At 38.6% G+C, this 27,471-nt stretch overlaps 1 protein-coding gene across 2 annotated transcripts in view; it reads right to left on the bottom strand.

Moving 5' to 3' along the window:
* LOC150085456 (jouberin-like) overlaps positions 1-27,471 on the bottom strand; it is a 320,291-nt gene that overhangs the window by 77,301 nt on the left and 215,519 nt on the right. For both annotated transcript variants that reach the window (XM_090373258.1, XM_090373259.1), the window contains exon 19: positions 13,265-13,533. In XM_090373258.1, coding sequence (XP_090229384.1) covers positions 13,265-13,533 — 269 coding nt within the window. The remainder of the gene's footprint in view (positions 1-13,264; positions 13,534-27,471) is intronic.

Consider the following 27,471-nt stretch of genomic DNA (forward strand, 5'->3'; position numbering starts at 1 on the left):
CAAATGTTGATCTTTTTGATAAAACTTTCAATTTTATCATTCGAAGTAAATATATCGCAATTTTTTTCCTTGGAGAGACAAGTTGAGATCGTTTAATTTCGCAAAAATATCTGACAAATAACACAGCTTGGATAGCCATAAGTCATTTTGAAAAAAAGCAGCAAGTTCACATTTTCGTTCGGTTAAAAATATTTCGATCTCGTCCTTTAATAGCAATAATCTTCTTAAACTTTGACCTCTTGACAACCATCTTACTTCTGCATGTAATAATAAAGTTGTGTAGTTGGAATCCGTATCCTTACAGAGATTTGAAAATAAGCAGCTGTTAAGGGCATGGCTCTTAATAAAATTTATAATCTTAACAGCATCCTGAAGCACATCGTTCAATTCTGGTGCTAATTTTTTTGCTGCAAGGGCCTCTCGGTGAATAAGGCAGTGAGTAAAAGTTATATGATCATAATGAGCAGCTTGAAAAAATGATTTAAAACCAAAATTTTTGCCGGTCATCACTCTTGCAACATCTGTGCATATTCCACAGCAATTTTTCCATTCTAAACCTTCAGTTTTTAAAAATTCGTCAACTTTACAATATATGTCTTTCCCTGTAGTATGGTCTTCCATAGGACGACAAAATAACAATTCCTCCTCCACGCTTTCTTTATAAACGTACCTGACATATACTAACAACTGAGCCAATTTAGTAATATCAGTTGTTTCGTCCAACTGAATTGAAAATTTTGGGCTTTCTTTAATTCTTGTAATAAGTTGCACTAATTGGTCCTTGTTAATATCAGAAATTCTATTCGAGACAGTGTCGTTCGACAAAGGAATTTTTCGAATATCATCGCCATATTTACTTCCATGTAGTATTTCTACCATTTTAATAGCAGCAGGTAATACAAGATCTTCTCCAATGGTGAACGGCTTTTTATTTTTAGCAATACAGTACGAAACTTCATATGACGCTAGTAAACATTTTTCACTAACGGTTATAAATTTTTCAAAGAATTTTTTTTCTTTATTTAAAGATTTATACAGTCTTTCAAAATATTCTTTTGGTTTATTGACATACGAAACATGCTTTGATTCAAGATGTCTTTTTAATTCTGATGGCTTCATACTCTCCGGAGCCAATAATTCATTGCAGATCAAACAAAGAGGTTGTTCATTACCCTTACAATTTTGAAATGTAAAGCCAAATTGAAGAAAAGACTCATCATATTTTCTTTTTCGCACATAAGATGCCTGTTTTTCAATATTTTGTCCTGCCTAAGAAGAGTTTGTAGCATTATTATCTGCGTCATTGCTATTCTTATTTAAGTTCAGCCATTTATCCATGGCCAAAAATTATTTTGATCCTAAAATACAATAAATATATAAAAATAACATATTGCATATAATAATTGATTTATTAATTACTGAATAAATAAAAAAAACTAAAATCTCGTTACGGCGGAACACTGACAATTGACTACACTAGAAGAGCATCAATACTACACTAGTTCACATTACAGTCAGTGTTATTGAATCATAGTCTCGCTGCACATGTGCGCGTGCATTCCTCCCTTTGTTTGTGTGCAGGTGTGTGAGTGTGACTCTGCACAAATACACATCTAGATGTTATAAAATCGTGTATTTAAATATTTGACATTAAAATCTCTCGCGACCCCAGAATTTTGCTACGCGACCCCAAATGGGGTCGCGACCCATAGTTTAAGAAGGCCTGGTATAGACAAATAAAGTATGCCAATTATAGGCTGGTCAGTCACTCACATAATAGCAGAACTTTTCTTGATTTATTGGAAGAATGTTTTCTACAAAAGCATATTACAGAGGTAACAAGAAAAAGCAATACTCTTAATCTGGTTATCAGCAATGGCTATTCATTTATTAACAATCTCCTGGTAAAGAAGCCACTAGGTAGTAGCGATTATAGTGTATTGATGTGGAATTTACTTAAAGATATAACTATTGTCAGGGCTAAAGAAAAGGAATTTTGCTTTTGTAAAGGTGACTACAGTGGTCCTACATAGTTTTTAAATTATTTTCAGTGGGACCAAATGATGATGTAAATAACTAAATTGGCAGTGTTCAGGGAAGTAATTGCAGAAGTTATTAAGCTTTTTTGTACCAATCTGAATTATCAGGGGACATAGAAACTACAAATATAAACTAGTCTGCAATCAAGTCACTAAGTTGGTTGAGCAAGATAAGGCAGATTATAATGAGCCTTTGGTTAAGAATGCTAAGCAAAGTAACAAAGGCTCATGAAGGAAAGAAATGGAACACATTAGTCCACTAGACATGAATGGCATAAATATTGGTTATCTTTTTCATGTTGCTAACAAACTGAATAGATATTTTTCATCTATATTCCTCCACGAAAAAGTTTTTAGGGATGGAATATCAGAAGTACACCAAATTCTAACTGGGAGCTAAATGATTTGAATGAGAGGAAATAGAAACTGTTGAAGCTAAAAGTAAATAAGGCATCTGGTGCTAATGTAATTTATTCATTTATATTAAAAGAAGCAGCAAAAGAGTTATGCAACTCTTTAGCCATAATTATGTTTGTTATTGTTATTTGGTTTTAGGAGCATTAGCAACTAAGGCCATATTGCTCCGGGATATGCAGTGGTCATTCCCTGACCTTTCCGCATCCTCCATATCTGGTGGTGACGGGCTCGAACCCCGGTCTAATCAAGAAGTGTGTGCTACGCACTGCTGCTCCTTCCCACCTGGCTACGGAGGCGCCTCCATAATTATGTGAGCATCCCTGGATTCAAGAGGATGATCCAGATTGGAGGACTGGAGATGTACAAATGTTCTCTCCTCTTTGCAAAGAGGGATCAAAGGACAAAGTGAGTAATTACAGACCAGTAAACTTGACTTCTGTTCCAAGGTAAAATAATGGAGTCAGTAGTCAAAGAAGTAATGCACAATCATGACATTATAGGAATGAAGGTAAACTGCAATCATAGCATGGATTTTGTTAAGGGGTGAACTAGTCTGACCAATCCGATTAGCTATTATGGCATAATCACAAAGCAACTGGATGCAAAAAATAATTCTGACATCATATATATTTAGACTTCAGTACAGCTTTTGAAACTATTCTATATGAAAGGCTGCTATACAAATTGGAAAAATATAGCATTGGGCCAAGTTACTGCTAGGGATAAAGGTGATCAAGGAGCAGGAGACAGAGTGGTTATTAATGGCCACTGCTCTTTGTGGATTAATGTTATCAGTGGAGTCCCCAAGAGTTCAGTGCTTGGCCTTTTGCTGTTTTCAATATTTATTAAGTCATATTAAGAAAAAGTCACGAGAAAGTCGTATTAAGTATAACATCTAAGTCTGCTGATGATACAAAGGTTGGCAAGGTGGTTAATGACAGTAATCAGGGTGTGTTACTCTAAAATTACTTGGATATATTAGGAAGACGGGTAGAAATGTGGAAAATGAAGTTTAACATTGATAAATGTAAGGTCCTGCGCATTTGGGCAGTAATTCCAGAATAATATATCATTTGGGTGTCACCACACTCAAGGTGGTGGAGAATGAATAATACCTTGGGGTATTATACAATCCGATGTGAGATTCTCTGAGCAGTGCAGATGGGCTACTAGACTGGCTCACAGGTTCTGTCAATGATATACAAGAATTTCACTAACAGATGGGGGGGAGGATTCTGTTCTATAGGGCAATGGTTAGGCTGTATCTTGAACACTGCCAGGTTTGGAAGGATGTAGATGTATTGAAACAGGTGCAGAAAAGAGCGACAGGATTACTCAGGGACACAAAAGGGTAGTCTTACAAGAAAGACTTCAGTTCTGCATATTGCAGCATCTGGAGACTAAGCACCTGCGAGGTGACATGAATGAAGTGTTTAAGGCATTTAATAGAGCTAGTAAATTAAATGGTGATGCCATACTTACTCTTTCCTCAGATTTTTTTCTTTATGAAAACACTAAACTCAAGAGGTATTAGAACATATAGTATTTAATGCCATCATGGATTAGAGGTCAAGAAGATGAAAGAAGATATTTGTTGACATTAGACTTGAATTTATGTATATTGTAATTTTCAGAAAATAAGTATGAAAGAAGGTTGTTCCAGAAAACGGAAGTTGAAGGAATAAATGAGGAAGAAGAAAAGCTGGTTCTGTGAGTTTGAAGTTGGACAGTAAAAGGATGCTGACAGGATGTGGCAAGTTATCAGACTGGTTTGGAAGAGAGCGAGAGAGAGAGAGAGAGAGAGAGAGAGAGAGAGAGAGAGAGAATTATAGAAGCCAATTCAGAAGAACAGTGCCAATGGGAATATCTACAGAAAAGGTATGCAGTAAAAATAGAATGTATATAAGACAGAGAGAGTGGAGAGACTTTGTTAGAGATGAGTCTTAATTAACTTAACTGCCCTCTTTTGGATGAAGCCCAAGAGAGGTTTTGGGGACACTGCCCCAGATGTGGGAACAATATTCCATGGTAGGGCAGATTTGTGATTTGTACAGAGTGAGCAGCTGTTTGGGAAAAAAAGTCACACTGAGAGCGAAAGAGCAAACCCAGTTTTTAGATACAGAGGAAGCAATATTTGTGATGTGCTTATGTCAAGAGCGATTAGAAGTCAGAGTAATCCCTAATAGAGATATGTGATTTTGTCTAAAATCAGTGTCATTGAAGATAAGCATAGGAGCAGAAGAATCATTTTTAAGAGATATAAGATAGGACTAAGTTTTTGAAGGATTGAAATTAACTAGGTTATTTTTGCCCAACTGGAGATCAGCATTTAGGGAATTGGTGGTAGATATTCAACAGCTTTTTGTACATGGCAAGGTTTCTCAATCTGGAAGGTGGCATACAAATACGAAAAAGTATGGATAGGATTTCTCGGCAATGGAAGAAAGTGATTGGAGAAGTGCCAATATATCACTAATAAATAAAGGCAGTTCTAAGAATGTTGTTGGTAACTCCAGACTGGTTATTTTGACTTCAGTGGTAAGAAAAATTTTAAAGGCAATAACTGAGAGTGCAATCCAGAGACATTTAGATAGACATGTCATTTTGAATAGCACAGAATATAGTTTTGTTAAGGGAAAATCATGTTTAACTAACTTAGCAAACTGTTTTGACACAGTTACTCACTGGATGTAGGGAACAATTTCGACGTAGTTTATTTGGCTTTCAGAAAGGCACTTAACTCATCCCTCATGAGAGGTTATGGTATAAACTGGAACACCTTGGAATTACTGGAAAAATTCTAAGTTAGTCTGCTGGGTGGCTGCAGGGCAGAAGGCAGAGGGTTATGATTAATGGATATTCTCAGATTGGTGTAAAGTCAGAAGTGGGTTGCTCAAGGATCATTTCTTAAGCCACTGTTGTTTCTGATTTTCATAAACAACGTCGATGATAGGATAGAAGGCTTTATGTCAAAATTTGCAGACAACGTTAAGATTGGTAGAGTAGTTAATGATTGGTATCAAGCAGCATTTGTTCAGAATGACAACAGGTTGGACAGAAAAGTGTCAGCTAAGTTTTAATAAACAAAAATGCAAGGTCTTACACTTGGGAAATATCACGTCCAAAATAAAGTATACACTTGTTCAGGTTGAAGTAATGACTGCAGAGGAAGAAAGGGATCTGGGAGTTATAATATGGGCAGATATGAAGTTTTCTGGGCAGTGTAAACAGGCAGCCAGGAAAGTCTATGGTGTTATATCAATGATTTACGGAACATTATCCTGTGGAGATATGGAGGTCCCACTGTACAAGGTGATTGTAAGACCACATTTGGAATACTGCATCCAAAGATGGGCAACACTTATGATGATATTGGCAAAAGGATAACCATATAAGGAAAACCTGATTATGTGGGCTACAAAGCTTGGTAGCCAGGTGACCTGATCAAGGTTTATAAGGCTCTGAGAGGGATTAGTAAAATGAATGAAGTGGAATTTTCATCATTATAGAGAGTTACAGAAGAGGTGTGTAAATTCAAATTTCGGAGAAAGAAATTTAGACTACATTGTATGACATTTTCTTTTAGCCAGCAAGTCGTTCATTGCTGGAGCAGGATTGCCTTCACAGATAGTTGAGACTGACAGTTCGGAAACTTCAAAGGTCAACTAGATAGTTACCTATGGCACGAGGGAAGCAAATAATTTGTATTTTCTTATCTACTTGTTTTTTTTCAGCCAGTGCAGCAAAAGCTTGTGGCTTCCTTGCACTATATGGCTATTACTATTATACAAGAGGAAAAGAGTGAGTGAAAGAACTGAACCATGGGGAACAGTGTTGAATCCAGAGCATTTGCAATGGGGGGGGGGGGGGCCTCCGTAGCCAGGTGGGCAGGAGCAGCAGTGCGTAGCACACGCTTCTTGAATACATTGTATGACGTAGAAATGCAGTATTTATGAATGTTTAACATTCATTTTTTTGCAATTAATGGTCACATTTTCGATTTTGTTGATACTTGATACTTGGGGGGAAAAAACTCGTAAACCCGGGACTCGTAAAGCGATTTTTTTGTTATTTGGTTTTTAGGAGCATTAGCAACTAAGGCCATATTGCTCCGGGATATGCGGTGGTCATTCCCTGACCTTTCCGCATCCTCCGTATTTTGTGGTGACGGGCTCGAACCCCAGTCTAATCGAGAAGCGTGTGCTACGCACTGCTGCTCCTTCCCACCTGGCTACGGAGGCGCCTCGTAAAGCGAGAACTGCCTGTATACCATTGACAAAACCACATTATTTGTCCTTGCAGCCTGTCTGCACTGCTCAGAGAACTTCATTTCAGACAGCTATTACCGCCAGTTCCTTTTAATTTTCCAATACTCAAGTGCAGTACCACACAGCTGATACAATATTTCGAGATAACTGCTAATCATATGCAGTACCTTTCATTTGTCATTATTAAACTTCAATTGCCATTTCTCAGCCCATCTGCATAATTTTTCTAGAACTTGTTGCAGCAGCATACCTTCATTACTGTCATTAAACACTCTGCCAACCTTTGTATAATCTGCAAACTTAAACATTAAGCCTGATATACCCTCATCAATATCATTAATAAACACAGAAAAACAATAGGCCCAGCACCAAACCCTGTGGGCCTCCATTAACAACATCAGTCCACAAAGAGCAGTGTCCATTCATAACCACTTTCTGTGTTCTCCCAATCAACCATTCTTTATCCATAGCAGTAACTTGCCCTTAATGCCACACTGCTCCAATTTGTACAGCAGTCTTTCATGTACAACAATATTGAAAGCTTACCTGAATTTCAAGTATATGATATCAAAATTATTTTTTGCATCTAGTTCCTTTGTCACTTTGTCATAGTATCCAATCAAATTGGTCAAACAAGATCTCCCCTTAACAAACTCATGCTGTGACATATTTGCACATCTCCAGCCCATAGGGATCTCCTCTGAATCCAGAGATGCTCTCATAATTATGGCTAAGCATTAGCTTACCTCTTTGCTTTATCCCTTAATATATTTGGGTAGATCTCATCCATCCCAGCTGTCCTTTTTATGTTTAACTTCAACAATCTCTCTCTCTCTCTCTCTCTTCTACTTTCCTCTCAATTATCATAAAATTGTTTATCTTCCTGAAGAATTTGTTTTTGGTAAAAACATTAGTTGGTCCCTCATCTTTAGCCTTTTATGTAAATCCTGCATAAATTCACTGTGACCACTGCCATCTAGTGGTTCTTTTACCTGCAGATTTTTAATGATGATGAATCGCTGCTGATGACCAGATCAAGAATAGTGCTTTCTCTTGTTGCCTCTCTAGCATGCTACTCACCTTCACTTCTGCCTGTGGCTATTGTTACTCTATTAGTCTGTGTATCTTCCCCCACCCCCACAAGCTTGCAGTTTTCCAACTCTCCCAACACTGCTTTGATAGCATCAACAAATATTCTTGCACCAATTCTGTTTAAGAGTATCCTATCCCAGTAGAAGCAGTCTCTCCTGTTAGAAAGCACAGACCATGTGGGAAAATTCTACCCCATGCACTTTGCACAATCTCTCCAGGGCTGAACTGACTGACAATCTTCTCTTCATGTCCGCTCTCTTATCATGTCTAGGCAGAATTGCAGACACTTTCCAATTAACCCCAACCCACGACTTTTTCACAATGTTGCCCTATACTTGTTAAGTAAATCCTCAGATCTCCTACCATTAGTGCCCTGGCAGACATAACCTGGTCTTATTTCACCTATCCTTCTTTTTGAAATATATATATCTGTATTAAGTGAAGAATTATTTGTAAATTTTAACATAGAGATCAGCACCGATTAATGCCATCTAAGTGAAAGATTGTGCATTACATCGGTCTGTATTGATATGTTCTAGATATGATAGAATACGGTAGAGTAAAAATTTATTGGATTGGCAATGAGGTAGCAGGTTGAGTGAGATTAGGTGCAGTCTGCGAAAGACCTGTGCATCAAAAATGCCCAAGTAACGTGCAAAGGCCCGACGCCGGCACAGTGAAAAAAACCTAGAAGTACAATATGTAATATAAAGTGAGAGTAAAACAAAATGAGATAAAACGTAAAGCAAAAAGGCAAAAAAAAGGTAGTAGTGGTAGAAGCATAAATGGAAATATGATAGAGCAAAAATATATAAAATAAAATAAGGCAAAATTATAAAAGTTATAAAATTTGTTAATTATGGGTTAGTAGATATATTGAAAGGGACTTTTTCTAGGGCTAACCCTCTCAATATATTGGCCCATATTTAACGTGGCTATCTGTTTCTGTTGTCAACTGCCCGCAAAACTAGGTTCGAATATATATAAGATAGTATGACAGTAATAATGTAGTACCATGGTGAATCAAGAAATATAGCAGTATTATAAAACAAGGGCCAAAAGCTGATAATAAGCAAAATGTAGTAAGCAAAGTAATTCGGAAGTAATATGATATCATGGCCTAATGCTGGTAACAAGCAGATTTTGATTAGTAGTTTATGGGCGAGATGACTATTAGCCCAACAGACAGCATAGTAGCATATAATAGAGCAAGAGTTCCATCCACTGTAGTTACATTTTTATATTATCTATGTTGAATAGGCAGCATGGGCTAAAGGAAGGAGAACAGAAATAGGATAAAGAATAGCAATAGTACTTCAATCCCCCTCGAATTGCTCTAATAGTTCATGAGGTATGAAAGAGTAGGGTTATATATAGTATATAGTATATATAGTATATGGCCATATATAGTATATGGCTAAAAGTATAGAAAAAGGGAAGAATACAATTGTACGTGGGAAGAAACCGGAAGCGTAACTTCCCGTCCCTTAAAGAAAGGGATCCTGGTTTATGGTAAGTATCACATCGTATAAGATGTAGGAGATATAGTGTAACAGAAGATAGGAAACTGAAGATATAATAAAGACTTAGCATAATGTAGATATGATGGACCAAATGGTTGATATGTACAAAGGGTACTAGGAAAGTTTTGCAATATGACGCAACAATAAATCACAGGAAGCTGCTTGTTGCTGCATGTTGAGACATGTTCATATGTGCATAGTAGCCGCCGCGCCAAGTCGATGGGCTCAGTTATTCATTAGTAGTGAGAGTGTAAAGTGCTTGCGATGGCATCGTGGTCACGAAATGAGATAAGGACAGTTTTGCGGTATAATTTCGTGCGTGGTTTAACCATAGACCAGTGCTTAGAAGAAATGACTCTTGCACTAGATGATGACTGTCCACATCGTACAACGATATTCAGGTGGTATAGAGAATTCCAAAGGGGAAATTTCACTCTGGAGGATTCTGAGAGGCCGGGAAGGCCACGAACGTCAGTTACGGAGGAAAACGTTACTGCTGTGAGGAAAATGCTTGACGAAAACAGGCGAGTGACCTACCAACAGATAGAGGATACTTTGGGCCTAAATGCACCAGCAATTTGTTCGATTCTGCAAGATCATTTGCACGTGAAGAAACTTTGTTCTCTCTGGGTGCCGCATCAACTGACTGAAGAGCAGATGACACGACGTGTGACTTGGTGCCGGGAGATGTTAAAAAAGTTTGATAAGGGACAATCTCGGTATGTGAACAACATCATGACAGGTGACGAGACTTGGCTGTACTATTACGATCTGCCGACCAAGGCTCAAAACAAAGTTTGGGTCTTTGATGATGACGACACATCCGTAATTGTCAGAAAGTCCCGATCTGTAAAGAAGAAAATGATAGCTGTATTTTTCAAATCGAGTGGAATTGTGAAACGTGTCGTTTTGGACACTCAGAAGACAGTCACAGCTAAGTGGTATACTGATCTATGAAGAACCTACGGCCAAAGTCAAGAATGGACACCTGGTACCTCCATCACGATAATGCTAGAGCTCACCGCGCCAAAGCCTGCACCGAATATTTGACCACAACAGGACTGAAACTTCTCGAGCACCCTCCCTACAGTCCAGACCTTGCTCCCTGCGACTTTGCACTGTTCCCGCATGTGAAAATGAAGCTAAAAGGGAGGCGGTTTTCCAGTGATGAGGACCTTCTACGGGCTTGGGACAACGAGTGTGCTTTACTCCCTAGTGAAACTTGGCAGAACTGGTTTAAAGATTGGTTTCGGAGGATGGAGAGGTGTATTGAATGTAGAGGAAATTACTTTGAAAAAATTAAATAAACAAAGCTGTATTGCAAAACTTTCCTAGTACCCTTTGTATATATATATATATAGAACAAATTCCTGGTGAAAAATATATATAAGTAAGTATGCTAACCAGCCGGTGAACGTGAAGATAGAAAGACCAAGAAGTGGAGCACGTGTATTATTTATCTGATGCTTGTAGATGTGGGTGCCCTCTGGATTCGGGAGTTAGTGAAATAAAATCAGAAACCGAGCCAAAAAATGATGCTAAAAAAACCGTAGTGCCCTCTGGAATCTGGGTGTAAGAACTAGCAAATTGTACATATAATTGTATATATGATTTACTTGTAACAGGCAGCAGTGCAAATGCAGAACAGCAGATGGTACTCTAGAGACTAGTGCATATGGCAAATAGCAAAATACAGTGATATAAAGAAAAAATACTTTATATTACATATTGTACTTCTAGGTTTTTGCCACTGTGCCGGCATTGGGCCATTGCACGTTACTTGGACATTTTTGACGCACAGGTCTTTCGCAGACTGCACCTAATCTCACTCAACCTGCTACCTCATTGCCAATCCGATAAATTTTTACTCTACCATATTCTATCATATCTAGAACATATATATATATATATATATATATATTTTTTTTTTTTTTTTATGAAAACCCCAAACACGAGAGGTGTTAGAACCTATAGTACTTAGGTTGGAGGTTGAGAAGACGAGAGAAGATATTTGAAGACTTGAACTTTTGTAGACTGAATTTTCAGGAAAGACATATGAAGGAAGGTTGTTCTAGAAAACGGCAGTTGAATGAATAGATGAGGAAGATGAAAAGTTGGTTCTGAGAGTTTGAAGTTGGACAGTAAATGGATGTTGGCTGGCGGCGGCACATGTTTGGACTGTTTTGAAAGAGAGAGAGTGGGAATTATAGAAGCCAATTCAGAAGAACAGTGCCCATGGAAGTATCTGTAGAAAAGGCATGCAGCAGAAACAGTACGTCTATGAGACAGCGACTGGAGAGACTCTGTTAGAGATGAGTCATTAATTAACCTAACTTCCCTCTTCTGGATGAAATCTAGAAGCCTGAGAGAGGTTTTGTGGACACCACCCCCAGATGTGGGAACAATATTCCATGGTAGGGTGGATTTGCAATTTTTACAGAGTGAACAGCTGTTTGGAAGAAAAGTAACGCCAAGAACGAAAGAGCAAACCAAGTTTTTTAGATGCAGAGAAAGCAATATTTGTAATGTGCTTGTGCCAGGAGAGATTAGAAGTCAGGGTAATCCTCAAAAGAGATATATCATCTTCCCAAGAAATCGGAGTGTCACCAAATATAAGCATAGGAGCAGAAAAATCCTTTTTGCGAGATATAAGATAAGACTGAGTTTTAGAAGGATTGAAATCAACTAAGTTGTCTTTGCCCCACTGGAGAATTACTTGGAGATCGGCATTTAAGGAATTGGTAGCGGATATTCGAGAAGTTGAAGATGATTGAGCAGGGAAAGATTTCTCAAAATGGAAAGTGGAATGCAATGTGCTATCATGGGCAAAAATATGGATAGGATGTCCAGTCAATAGAAGAAGATCATTAATATACAAGAGGAAAAGAGTGGGGGAAAGAAATGAACCTTGGGGGACACCAGCATTAGTGGAGAAGTTAGAAGACAGAGAGCCATCTACCATCACTCTCAGTGAGCAATCAGAGAGAAAACTAGATAACCAATTACAAAAAACAGTTGGCAAACCATAAGATGGAAGCTTGTTTAGAAGACCTTTATGCCAAACACAATTGAAAGTCTTTGAGATGTCAAGAGCAACTACTTGTGTTTCACCAAACTTTTCCATTGAATTTGTCCATAAATGGGTAACATAAGCCAGAATATAACCAGTGGATCAACACTGACAGAATCCATACTGGTGATCGTTGGCCAGACGGAAGGTTTCTAGGTAGTTTAAGAGTTGGCGGTTAATTGATTTTTCCGCCACTTTAGAAAGAGTAGAAGTAACTGCAATGGACGATAATTGGATGGGAGGGATTTGTCACCCTTTTTAGGAAATGGCTGGATATGAGCAAATTTCCAAGCAGAAGGAAAACACCTTTGGAATAAGAAAGTGAAAAAAGGCGGCAAAGAACAAGATTAAGTTCAGGAGCACAGGCTTACCCAATAATAGAGTAATGGACAATAGCTACTAATTCTGATATTATAAATGATTATAAATATTAATATTATAAATGATTAAGAAATATAGAAAACATATATTAAATAACATAAAACTGAAATAAAATAGCAGAAATAAAATCATTTAAGAATTGATAAAATATAATATGGATAGAAATATAAAATATTAAAATAGTTGAAATCTATCTTATATTTTTATCAAATATATAAATTTAAAGCACTAAAAGTGCACCAGAGTGTGAAGGTGTCTTTTAAAGCAAGGTGCTTTTTCATCAACTCAACTGTATGATAAACTAACCATATAAGCAGATGGTCATTTGGCAATATAAATCATGTTTAAATAAATTAAATAATAAGGAAAGAAGGCAATCAGTCAGAATCTGATTACAACAAGATCCCTCACCCACTACATTATCACATTCAGTCAACAAGCTATCAAAAAAAGAAAAAGATCACTGTCACTTACTATAACTTTCATTACAGAGTCCAGCTTTTTTATTACTTTGTGAAGCCTTAATTTTCTATCCATCGCAGGATCAAAAGTAACAGATTTTTGCATATCACTTTCATCCTGCTCTTCATGGCTGCTGTCACAAAAATCTTCTGTGCTCATTTGTTTTTTCCAAAGCCTCTTCATGTTTTTAGTAGAGTCTGGTGTATTAGAAGAAATTGGATTGGAATGTGAAATTTGTTCTGGTTTGATTGTAGTAAATAATCCTAAATCAGAGGCATTTGCTAGAAATAGAACAGAATAAAATTAGTGATGTAGTTTGATTAAAAAAATAAATAGTAGTGATTTAATTTTAAATTTATGGTCTTTTAATGTAACTTTTAATGTAACAAAAGCCGAGAATTGGGGTTGAATTTGAAAGTGTCTGCAATTCTGCCCAGAAACGTTGGGAGGGAGTATATGATGAGAGCCTTGTCGATCAATTCGGCCCTGGAAAGATTGTGCAAGGCTCAAGGGGTAGAATTTTTTTCAGCCTGGACTGTACTTGTTGACAGGAGAGATTGCTTCTGCGGGGATGGGATACACTTAAATAGAAAGGGTGCAAGAATATTTGCTGATGCTATCGAGGCAGTGTTAGGTGGGTCGGAAAACTGCTGGCTTGGAGGGAGACAAAGACCAATAGATTGACAGTAGCCACTGGCAGAGGTGAAAGAGATTCTTGCACTGCTTCTATTAGAATGAGCAGAAGCCTGAAAAACAAGATGCATGATATTTCAGAGACTGCTGGGAGCCATTGCGGTACAAGTAAACACATGGGTTGTGTTAGGGTAGCTAAGAATAAAAACAGGTGCAGGTATACTTGCGTGTACACCAATGCTAGGAGTTTAGTAAATACATTTGATGAATTTGAGGTATTGCTCAAAACATCAAAGGCAGATACTGTTGGGATATCAGAGACATGGTGTCACACAGATACAAGGGATGCAGAACTGGAATTTGGGGAGTACATCTACAGAAAGGATAGACAGGATAGGAAGGGGGGAGGGGTTATGCTATTAGTTAAGAAACACATAAAAACCAAGGAAGTGAAGCCAGTCGACATCGCTGGACAGTGTTGAGTCAGTTTGGTGTGACATAAGCATTGGGAGATCAAAATTGAGAGTAGGAGTGTGCTATAGGCCTAATGACTCTGATGAGTATAAGAAGAAACTGTACAGGGAAATAGAGTGGGCCAGTAAATCAGAGAGTCTTATAATGGGAGATTTTAATTTCCCAGATATTGACTGGAATTTGGGGGCTGGTCACTCACACACTAGCAGGGCTTTTGTGGATTTATTGGATGATTGTTTTCTACATCAGCATGTTCGGGAGGCAACTAGAGGGAGTAATACTCTTGATTTGATTATCTGCAGTGATTCTTCATGCATTAAGAATCTGCAGATAAATGAACCACTAGGTGGCAGTGATCACAGTGTGCTGAAGTGGGATTTACTCAAAGAGGTAACTACCATTAGGGGTAAAGGGAAGGGTTATTGCTTCCGTAAAGGCGACTACGATGGACCGAGACAGTGTTTAAATTCTATACAGTGGGACCAACTGATGATGTTACCAACAGCAAATTCAAAATGGGAAGCATTCAAAGAACTTATCTTGGAAGCTACTAGGCTTTACATACCAACTAAGAAATATTGTTCAAGGTTTAGGCCAAAATGGATGTCAGATGAACTAATGAGGCATATGGCAGAGAAGAAAAATGCAGGGGATACATACAAATTAACACATGACACAGAAGCCTATGATAGACACAAGTTGATATGCAACCAAGTTACAAAGGAGGTTAGGCAGGGGAAGGCAGATCACGAGAAACACTTTTTTTATTTGGAGTAGTGGAGAAGTATATTGCTATTTATGTAAATTTTATGCCACTATTCAACCCTTTTTGGGTTTTATCAGTGGGTAGGTAGCCAAGTACTGCAAAGATCTGAATGACCGAGTGACGAGATACAGTGAAACCTCTTTTAAGAGATACTGCTCGAAAAGAGACACCTCTTGTTAATGAAACTTAGGCTTGGATCCCACAGCCAGAAGCATTAGAAATTACAAGTTAAATTACCTCTCTAAAATAGACACTTTAATAGGTATCTTTTCATATTTTCAACCTCTCTGGACTGGACACTTTCAAGGGTAATTGATATACACCGATGAGCCAAAACATTATCACCAGCGAGTCGTTATGCAAATTTTTTTTTGAAGCAAATGCAGGTGAACTTTGGCATGTGCGTGGGTTGGGACACAGTAAAAAAAACACCTTATACTGAGCTCCGTTAATTAGTGTTACTCTTGTTCTTCAGATGGGAAAGGCAGCGGACTTAAGTGAGTTCGACAAAGGCTAAATTGTAATGGCCAGATGACTGGGTCAGAGCATATCCGAAACGGCATAGCTGGTGGGGTGCTCATGATCAGCAGTGGTTAGTACCTACCGAAAGTGGTCTGAGGAGAGAAAACCCATGAACCAGGGGTGAGGTGTTGGACGATCATGACTCAACGATGCTAGAGGTGAGCGAAGGCTCTCTCTCGGATGGCACATGGCAACCGAAGGGCAACTCGCCAGTAATTGGAACGTTGGTGACAGGAGTAATGTGTCACAACACAGTACATCGAACCCTGCTGAAAATGGGTCTGTGTAGCCGCAGGCTGCTCTGAGTGCCTATGCTAACCACAGTTCACTAGCTACAGTGCCTACAATGGGCACGCGAGCATCGAAACTGGACCTTAGTGATTGTAAGAAGGTCATCTGGTCCGATGAATCACATTTCCTGTTGTTGGTTGGTCGGTTGTTTGATTTTATTGGCGCATTAGCAACTAAGGCTATAATGCACCAAAACCAGTGATATATAAAAATTTTAATTTCACTGACCTAATTACTTAGGTCACCATGTCAAGATATAAAATAACAAAGGTATAAAATGTAAAAAAGATAAATCAATAAAGAAATAACAATAACATGTAAATTTTAAATACAAGTAAAAACCTTTATTGATTTAAAATAGCTAAAAACAGCAGACACATTGTCATTGTCGGATAAAATCTGACTGAGTGTATACGGCTCAGTTAGATGATTAAAAGCGGTAAAACGGATATTGCTAAAATCTGGACAGTCAACTAAAATGTGTCTAATTGATAAAATTGTGCCACAGGACTCACACAATAGGAAAGTCATCAGCCCTCAGCAAAAACGAATGAGTCAAATGATTATGCCCTATGCGGGTACGGGCAAGAACAACTTCCTCCTTACAATTCCTGTGCAGACCAGACTGCCACGGTTCGATTACAGGCTTTATAAGATATAATTTATTCGTAGTCTGTCCATTCCACGAATCCTGCCATTGGGAGTGTATCTTCTGGTGTATTATTTGCCTGTAGTTTGTATAGGGGACTGACAGGCTGCGGTGTCAGCCAAATCATTTCCCCTAATCCCAATTTGGCTGGGAATCCAGCAGAAGCGGATATCATATTCACTTTCATGGAGAAAGTGAATCTTCTGCTGAATGCAAGACAGAAACGGATGAGGATTATATCTCACAGTTATTAAAGCCTGTAACACGCTGAGAGAGTCAGAATATAAAATGAACCGTTGGTATTGGCATTCACTAATGTGATCCAAGGCTAACTCTATAGCGTGCAGCTCTGCAGTAAATATGCTGCATTCAGAGGGAATCTGCTCCGATGTAGTGGTGTCTGTAAAGACAGCAGCAGATCCCACATATGATTCAGACTTTGAACCGTCTGTGTAAACTGGCGTGAAGTCAGAATGTTCACCTTGGTGTGCTGAATAAAGCTGCAGGTAGACCGATGAAGGAGTGTCCAACTTTCCCCAATTTCTAAGAGACAAGTCACATGCTGGAATATGAGCATGCCAGAGTGGAAGGGGTTGCTTTGGTGTTTGGGCAACCTTGTCTACCTTGATATTAAGTTCTTTGAGTAGCTCTTGGAGATGAATACCAAAAGGACAATTGGCAGTCTTTCAGGTGTTGTACAAATTTTCCCATCGTGGCTCAAAAACGAATGGCCACGTGGGATGGTCTGGCAGAGATTTCAGTTTTAAAACGTACTTTAGAGACAACTGCTTACGTTGAAGCGATAACGGCGGTTCGTTTGCTTAGACGTATAAGCTCTGGACAGGAGATGTTCGATATGCTTCAATAGCGATACGGAGAGCCTGATGATGGACAGGATCCAGCCATCGAAGTACACTGTCTCTGGCCGAATTGTATACCAGGGACCCGTAATCTAGTCTGTATCGTACAAGTGCACGGTAGATGCGTAGTAAAGTGCATTGATCCGCACACCAAGATGTAGAGGAAAGAGAGCGCAGAATATTCAGCCCTCTTATGCACTTTGTGTGGAGTTGACGGATGTGATCCAGAAAGGTCAGCTTTTTATCAAATAAGAGTCCCAAGAATTTTGTGTCCGCTGCTACTGGAATAGCATTTTGTCCAAGCCTTAATTCAGGTTCAGGATGAAGATTACACTTACGACAAAAATGTACGCAAACGGTCTTCTCCAGCGAGAACCTGAAGCCATTAGCAAGTGGCCAGGAATTAAGGCGATCAATGGCTTTTTGCAGTTGTCTTTCAATAACCCTCATGTTGCATGACTGACAAAATATGCTAAAATCATCAACATAGAGGGCACTGTTTACAGTTGGAGGAAGTTGTTCTGTGATGGAATTTACTTTGATGGCGAAAAGCGTGACACTTAAAACTGATCCTTGTGGTACTCCCTCCTCTTGGCTGAAGGAACGTGAGAGTGAGGATCCCACACGAACTTGGAAAGATCGATTGGCTAAAAAGTTTTTGACAAAAATGGGGAGATGCCCTCTAAGACCAAGGCTATGCAAATCTTTTAAGATGCCAAATACACTTTCTCCATGTCAAAGAATAGACACTAAATGTTCACGTTTTAGGAAAGCATCCCGGATGGATGTTTCCAGTCTAATAAGATGGTCCAAAGTGGACTGGTTCCTTCGGAAGGCGCAGTGGATGTTGGAGAGAAGGTCATTTGATTCTAAATACCAGATTAAACGAAAATTAACCATTCTCTCCAGGATTTTGCACAGACAGCTAGTCAGAGCAATAGGACGATAATTAGTAGTGACTTTTGGATCATTTCCTGGCTTAGCAAAGGCAAGAACGATTGCCTTGCACCAGGAATCCGGAAACTGCCCTTCAATAAAGATTCTGTTATATAGAAGGAGCAGATAATCCATAGATTTTGGTGAAAGATGCTTAATCATTTCATAATGGATGACATTTGGTCCAACAGCACTTGCTTTGGAAAGAGTGAGGGCTCTTTTCAGTTCCTCTATAGTGAATGCCCCGTTGTAGGGATAAAGGCTCTTAGACTTTAAATTAAGAGCCTGTTTTTCAATTTTATGTTTCAGGACCAGGAACTTTGGGGAATACGAAGATGTTGCAGAGATGTTAGAGAATGTTTCCCCAAGAGAATTGGCTATTGCAATTGGATCTGCAATAGTGCATCCATTATAATCTAGGATTGAAGAAGGGTGGGATGCATATTTTCCCTTCACTTTCCGGATTTTATCCCAGACCAACTTAGTACTAGTGGACTGAGTAATTTATGAAGTAAAACGGATCCACGATTCCTTTTGACTCTGACGGCGGATGTAGCGTGCTTTGACTCGTGCGCGTTTAAACGCTATAAGGTTGGTCGTGGTAGGATATCGGTGGAATATCCCCCACGCTTTGTTTTGAGCCATTTTTGCTGCTGTGCATTGTGAATTTCACCAAGGTTTGGGAAATGGTGGAAACCGGGCAGATATTTTTGGAACAGCATTCGCAGCTGCTTGGACAATAATTTCTGTGATGTACGTTACTGCATCATTGATAGGCAGTTGACTGACGATACTGAGGTTAAAATTTGCCTGATGTTGGAAGGCAGACCATTCAGCCTGATCAATCTTCCACCGTGGTAACCTGAAAGGAAGACATGGTGTCCCACTGTATAACGAGGTTATCACAGGGAAATGATCACTTCCGTATGGGTTTTCCTCCACTTCCCAAGTGAGTGAAGGGAGCAGATAGAGAGATCAATGGCAGAAAACGTATGGGTAGGCATGTGGAAGAAGGTATTTGTTCCAGTATTTAGAAGGGAAAGGTCATTGTCATTTAGCATACGCTCTATGACTTGTCCCCTTCCACTGATGTTAGCACTACCCCACAGGGTGTTATGTCCATTAAAATCCCCGAGAAGTAAGAAAGGGGGAGGCAACTGCGTTACAAGATCACCAAGGTCTTCCTGGGAGATGTCAGTCCCAGGTGGCAAATAAATAGAGCACACAGTTAATAAAAATCCCACTGTAAGGCGAATTGCAACAGCATCTATGCTAGTTGTAATTAGCAAGGGCTGAACTGGGGTCTGGTTGCCCACAAGGATAGCCACCCCTCCATGAGCAGGACCATCCGCAATTCTGTCCTTACGAAAAAATGTTATGTTATGCATGGTGGGGTTATCATTTGCCTTTAGGTAAGTCTCCTGCAAGCAAAAGCAAACTCGTGCTTTTGCAGGAGGGCCTTGATGTCATCTGTATTTCGCCAGAATCCACGACAATTCCATTGTAGGAATTTAGCCATTATTTTGGCTTGGTGGGTCCATCAGGTGGCTTCCGAGGTGCTGAGGGTTTACTTTTGTCAGCCTTGGATTTATCTTTTTTCGAGAAGAATGGATGCTGTCCCGTGTTCATTTCTTCCTCCACAAAGAGTTCCAAGACTGATTCATCCGGTACCTCCTTATTCTCTACATCCATTGTTTCTGTTATTACTGGAGGCTCTTTACCACTTGGTTTTGGTAGTGGTGGAGCACTAGGAGGAACGGATATAGGAGTTGCAGCTGACTGTGTTTTTTTGGTGGGCTCTTGTGAACTTAATAAATAGCGTGCAATCGGAGCGAATGAATATCTTGGTGGTATAGTCATCTCAGTTTGTGTCCCGATAGTGCACTTAGCAGAAACCTTCTGGGCATATGAAGGTTTCCCGCTATTTATTGGTTGGATACGTTTTCTGGCCTCTGGGTAGGAGATATTCAGCTCTGTTTTTAACTTTTGGATCTCTTTTTCATTCCTCCACCGCTGGCATGCTCTAGAGTAGGCGGAGTACTCTTCTTGGCAATTGACACAGATCGGTTTTGGAGCTGAACATTCCTTGCTCTCGTGGTCTTTAACACCACATCGATCACAGGCAGGGTTATCACGACAAGATGTTTGTGAGTGGCCGTATTTTTGGCATCTAAAACATCGCAGTGGGTTTGGGATATAAATCCTCACTGGGCAGTTCAGACAGCCTGCCTTGATGGAACTTGAAAGCCGTGGGGTGTTAAATGTTAGGATGAGAACTCGGGTAGGGACGAGATTCCCATCCTTTCTCATTGATATTCTTTTGACAGCCATCACTCCTTGTTCTTTCAATTCAGATCTCTTCTTCACAAACATGAAGGTCCCACTCTGAAATGACACCTCGTGAAGAGTTCAAAGTTTTGTGGGGATTACGATGATAGGTATTCCCCCCTATTGATGTGGCTTTCAGGATTTTTTTCCGCCTGTTTTATAGCTTTGACCAAAAGGTCGCCAGAACGCAGTCGTTTTGCACATTTGGGTGATCCTGCCAACCCTTCTAATCCTTTCTGGATAAAGAAGGATGACATCTTTCCAATGGACTACTCTCCGGTGGAATGGAGAATGAGGAAAAGCGGTGTCACTGATGGTGGTGGTGTATCCTCAGTCCTGGCTCTTTTTGCAGAGGTGTTATCTGCGTTATCATCTCGATTAGGTAGGGGCCCTTGTTGGGGCCACAGAAGAAGAAGGGTTTATAATACTCATAGGAGTAAAATAAAAATTTCCGATGCCCTAAGTACCTCACCCACCACAGAGCCCCACGAGGGGACACCCACTCATGAACTAGCAGGTACTGCATACACGAATGGGACGCCAAGTTAGCTTAGAGGCACCATACCCATGTTTCCAATAAGCTTTGATCCCGTCCCAGGACCAAAGGGAGGGAGGCTTATTGGAACGCAGTTGACCCTAGCAGTAAGAACCACCCGCCGATTGATCCCAGTCGGGCCGGTCCAGGACCACCTGTCTTGTCGAAGCAGGGGCCAAAGTGGTGTATTAAGGTTGGGCCCCTCAACTACCAGGATCCCCCTTTCCGAATTCCACAGGTCGCAGTGCACGGCTGCACACGCTGGATTCCAATGATGTAACCCTGGAACCAAGGTATGGGTGTTAGATCCCAGTGATGCTAATCTGGAAAAACCAGCAGCATCACTGGGAGATCCCCTCACCACGTACAGGTACCCACGTCGAGGGATTTCCTGTTGTACCATGTGGATGGCTGGGTATATGTGCATCGTTTACCTGGAGAAGTGATGGTGCCTGAGGCACTGCGAAAACAAGCCAGTGGCGGCGGTGTCATGTTTTGGGCGATGTTCTGCTGGGATACCCTGGGTCCAGTCATCCATGTGCCGGGCACTCTGACGTCTACCGCCTACCTAAACATCATTGCCGACAAGGTACACGCTTTCATGGCAATGGTCTTTCCTTCTGGCGGTGGCATCTTCCAGCAGGATAATGTGCCATGCTACATCGCAAGGATTGTTTGAAACTGGTTCGTGGAACATGAAGAAGACTCCAGGTATTGCCCTGGCCTCCAAATTCCCCAGACATCAATCCCACCGAGCACCTGTGGTCTGTGTTGGAACAGCGACTTCGATCTGCGGCGTTTAAACCACGGACCTTACAGGAGTTATAGGATCTGCTGGTTACATGTTGGTACCAGAAAATAGATTGCTAGGTTGCTAAAATGGATTGCACAGCTACGTATTTAAACCAATTTAAGCTTAAACATTCAAGAACACGGTTCATGGGTGACATTTATAAATTTTGTAGCGTCCATGCCCCACCTGGTATGAGCTGTTTTGGCCGCACATGGAGGACCAACATCATATTAGGTAGGTGGTCATAATATTTTGGCTCATCGGTGTATATGCATATTTTTGTATGGAAAAGGGATTTGCAGTGAAGGCTATGAAAGTCGAGATCATTAGTGATAGTGGCAATAATTAGACCAGTGATACTCGTGGATTATGCGGAGCAGATGGCACAAAATATATTATTAATATGCTCACCACTACCTGTAAATAATTTTTACAAATTTATCTGGACTTTCCAATGCAGTTCCACTAGCATACATCATTTAAGGCAATAAAAAGGAAAACTGAGAAATGTGTTGCCAGAATTTAAAAAAAAATAAATAAAAAATAAAAAAAAAACTATACAGGATTTCAGTTCATAGTACTGCAGATAAAAAGTAGGAATACAGCCCGAATACATTCCTTTCGAAAAAAAATTAAAAAACAAAGAATTAATAAATAAATGAATAATACTCTATCAGTGGACTGCACAGGTAATTTTGAGAGCCTACGGTGATTTTCTGCAGCCCCAAAAATACCATACTTGGACACTTTCTTCTAACTGAGCAGTATCTGTTTTGGAGAGGTTTTATTATATATCCATAATATGTGAGATGCAAGATGGTGTAGCAATTAAAATAAACTCAAGAAAATTTAGGGCAAATGCTTCATTCTATAAGAATTTTAAGACATCCTTGTACAGGTAGGGCACATCCTCGTGTACTAAGTAATAAACCTAGTTTGCTTATTGTGACATACAGAAATGAAGTTACATCATGAAGAATAATCTTTTAAAGTTCCTTATACATCATGGTGAATAAAATGCTATAATCCTAATTCACTGATTCCTGAATACATATCCACATTCTGCTGCAGTTCCTAGTACTATGCACAAGGCAATAAGACATGGATATGAACAATGAATTGGATAGTAACACTTTATATACTGAGTATGGACTGGAACTAACGTATGTATGAACTAGAACTAACTTATGTATTACTTATATACTGTGAATGGGCAATAGACTAGTCTACTACGGAGCAGAATATGGATGGGTAACAATATACGGAACAGTCTGGCTTGGGACTGAAACAGAATGCCCAGTTTAAAAAGAGACCCAGAAGACCCTGAAGAAGTTATCCTTGGCATAAACAAGCCATTTAAGAAGCTAGCTGAATAATAATCAATATGATCTGATGGAATCAATTTCTGTTCAGATCATACTGACACAAAAAAAAAAAGGTTGTTATATCATGATGCAAGCTAAAATGGATTGCACAACTATGTATTTAAACCAATTTAAGCTTAAACATTCAAGAACACGGTTCATGGTGACATTTGATACATGATGCTAACAGAAAAAGTACCAAGGTGAAATAACTCTACCAAGATATAATAAATGAAGAGGAGAGTTATTGCACCTTTATATTTGTTTTCTCTTAGTAACATGTAATAAGCATCACCACTATATATCTTAGTCAATAAATGTTAATATAAAGAAGTTTACAAGGCAATATTACTCATGATTTATTGTTTGGTTCTGTACTAAGACTGACCTGTACAACAATTGACTAATTTTAACAAAGATATCACCTCTAAAATTATTTCTGACATTTTCAAAGGTCCATGATTTTCTGCTTTATTTTTCAAACACTTCAAAATCAGTTAATCAGAATTTAAAAGATATGCATCTGTCACATCCTCATAAAAGCCCCTGTAAATGGTTATGCTTCTACAGGTTGAGTATCCCCAATCTGAAATTTCAAAAACTGAAAAGCTCCAAAAACAGAAAAATCTTTTGAAAAATACTCGAAAGTTCTGGAAACTGGGAGCCCTGGAAGGAAAGAGCTGTGATGCGGTGCGTTGACATCAATAAAGTGGCAATTATCATCAATGCAAGGTGTTTATGTCCATTAATGTCCATCATGTGTTTATTAATGTCCACTAATGTCCATTTATGTCCATTAATGTGTTTATGTCCATCAATAACTGAAAAAAAATTATGTTAAATATTATAATGATACAAAAGTGCTGTACACTACAAATATGCAAAATTTATTTATTTAATTTTTTTAAATTATTAATTAAGATTTTTTGCAGAACACTTTCTCACAGAAGACAGTTTGAGAAATACTGGTGTAGTCAACCCTTGACAAGTATGCATATAAAGAAAGTTGAACTACCATCAGAGCTTTCAATGCCTGTATCAGCTCCTCAAGATTGTTACATCATCCCCCACATCATGTTATTACTAATTAGCTAGTAGTTAAATTTGATTATTGGCTAATTTAATACACAAGAATTAAGCTGTGTGATATTCATTATAAAATTATATTTTGATTTATACGTATATGCTAGTATAAAGCATATGTATTTTGCTTATATATATATGCTTTACATAAAAAAAAATATACTACACTTGCTCAATCATCATACTAATGCTACTAGTGCCAATCTAGATGATTACAATCCAGACCTGCAATGTTGAATTGGGTACCTGAACCCCTACATAAGTTGATCTCTCTGTAAATTTACTTTATATATCAGTACTGGGATTTGGTTCTTATTTTCCCATTTCTTCTATCCTGTTGTGAAAAGGCAATAGCACACCAGGCATTTTCATATTATTCCTATTGCTATAATGCCAAAACTTATTCATTGCAGAATGCACTCTTAGTTTAAAATGCTAATCTTGAAAGTTAATGAATTTTCAGAGATTGATGTACATTTCTCATTCCCCCCCCCCCTATTCAGTTCACTCACTCATGTTCATTAAATTCATATGCCATTAAGAAAATTCATCTGTACTAATGTTATGCAGCAGAACCTTGGTTATCTGTGATAATGATGGGAATCAGGATACTGGTTAATCATGAAGCAAATGCAAGGAATTAATTTGCATAATTTGTGTAAACAGTGATTCTGTACTGTATATATATTTATCTACAAGAGAAGTTAATATTTATATGTAGATTTTTGAATATTGATCAGTTTTTTTTTTTTTTATAGATCTCAATATTTATTTAAAAAATCAAACTGGTTTTTGGTATAATAATTTATTTTGAATTACTGCACGTGGACTGTAAAGTAGTTTAAGCCTCCTGTTAGGATCTATGTTTTGTACCCTGTGGAACCTCTACTTTGCTCCTAGCAACTGAGGGGAAACTAGTTGTTCATCTTGTTAATAGGTGAAACAGGTTAATAAAACTTTATTAAAAAAATTCCAAAAATGAATTATGAAGTTGTCTCACAATGTGCTGTCTTGATCTACTTATTTGAAATTCACTTTGAAGTTATTTTAAGATCACCCCTTTTTTTTTACAAATATTAGTTCATTTTGCTGCATATTTATTATGTAAAAAGCGAAGTATACAATTGCTTGCTTGACTGGTTTCTAAAATATTGAGTATATTCTAGAAATAAACATAATCACCACTTATCCAGTATTTAGGCCACTGGTTTCATTAGCCTCTTAATTTGCTTAGTGGTTGACCATGCTTCCCCCCCCCCCTTTTTTTGTTTGTAGTAGAGAAATCCTTTGATTAATTTTAAATTCCACTTGTTTATAAATGTGTGTAAGCCGATTAGTTTCTTTTGCTTGTTTAAAGTTTCATGTAATGTAGTCATTGTAGTTGCCAGTCATAGTCAAAGAATTTGCTTTCCTCCATCCTTACTAGCAGTAGGGGGAATTTTTTGACACTAATGCTCTATATATATATCAGAGGTTGCATATCAGAAGTGTGGGATGTATGTCCCTAGGGTTGCACTTGGTTTTTGAGAAGGGGTACACGTTGATTTTTATGAAGCACTTTTTTTTTTAAACGAAATATGGACAAATCATCCCAATAATCTAGTCATGAAGTCAATATTATTCATTGAGATTAAATGTATTGAAGTATATGTTAATTTATAAAAGAGCGTATACTCAGCTAAATTTTGTCAAATTTTTATTTGACATTAAATGTATAAACTACTATGCCTGAAATATTTTATACCTTGGGTGTGCAAGGTATAAAAATTTGGGAAAACCTGCTCTTTATCAGGTTTTTATGCCAATTTATCCTCCAACGGTTTACAAAAAAAAAAAAAAATGTATGTGGTATTTTAAACAATTTTAGGGACAGCATTTGAATTTTTGCAGGTTATGTTATAGTGTGTATTGTGAAGTTTATTGTGAAGACTATGACAAAAGCCTCTACATGCAAATGGAATGGGCAAGTAAGCGTCAATGCCTTATTATGGGTGATTTCAATTTGCCTCTAATTGATTGGAGTAAATGGGAAGGAAACTCGACATGGGGAACAAAATTTTTAAATCAACTAGATGACTGTTATTTGTATCAACATGTCAGGGAAAGTACTAGAGAAAAGAATATCCTAGACCTCATCATCACACATGAATCAGATGACATAACAGGGCTGACAGTAGAGGAACCAGTAGCAGGAAGTGATCATGGAGTTCTACGGTGGATGATGACGAGAGAGGTAGCAGAAGTAAAAGGCAAAGGAATGGGTTTTAATTTCAGAAAAGGAAATTACGATGCCTTAAGGTACTACATGGCCTCTATTAACTGGGTAGATATCGCGCAGAGAATGAATACAATTGAACTGTGGTACGCTTTTAAAACATTAATCACAGATGCCTTGAATGCGTATATACCATTAAAAAAATACTCCACGAGAAGGGTTCCAAGTTGGATGAATAGTGAAGTTGCCACATTACTTGAGCAGAAAAAGGTGGCATGGAAAAGTTACAGAGCAATAAAAAGTACTGAAGCCTTATAACAGCTACAAGGTGAGGTGTAATAGAGCCACAGAAAAGGTTCGACAGGCAAAGGCAGTTTATGAGAAATCACTAGCAAACAGAGCAAAGAGGGGGGATAAAGAATTCTTCACATATATAAATGCCAAGAAGAGCAGGACAAACCAGATCGGACATTTACTTAAGGGAAAGGGGATAGTAATAAATACACCAGCTGCCATTGCAGATGAACTCAACAGTTATTTTGCATCGATATTTACAAATGAAAAGCCTTTTGTGGCAATGGGAAATTGTGGGAGCGAAGTTAAAAAATATGTAATTAATGATATTGAAATTTCGCAAGATTATTTAATGAAAAAACTTTCGAGCCTACAGACTAGTAAGGCTCCTGGAGTTGATGGAATATACCCTATAATCTTAAGAGAGGCGGCAAGCGAGTGCATTAAACCATTGAGGCTAATTATGCGAGCATCAC

This window comes from Mastigoproctus giganteus, chromosome 5 (assembly GCF_048544385.1).
Source record: "Mastigoproctus giganteus isolate SK-2022 chromosome 5, ASM4854438v1, whole genome shotgun sequence".
Taxonomy (NCBI): Eukaryota; Metazoa; Arthropoda; class Arachnida; order Uropygi; family Thelyphonidae; genus Mastigoproctus; species Mastigoproctus giganteus.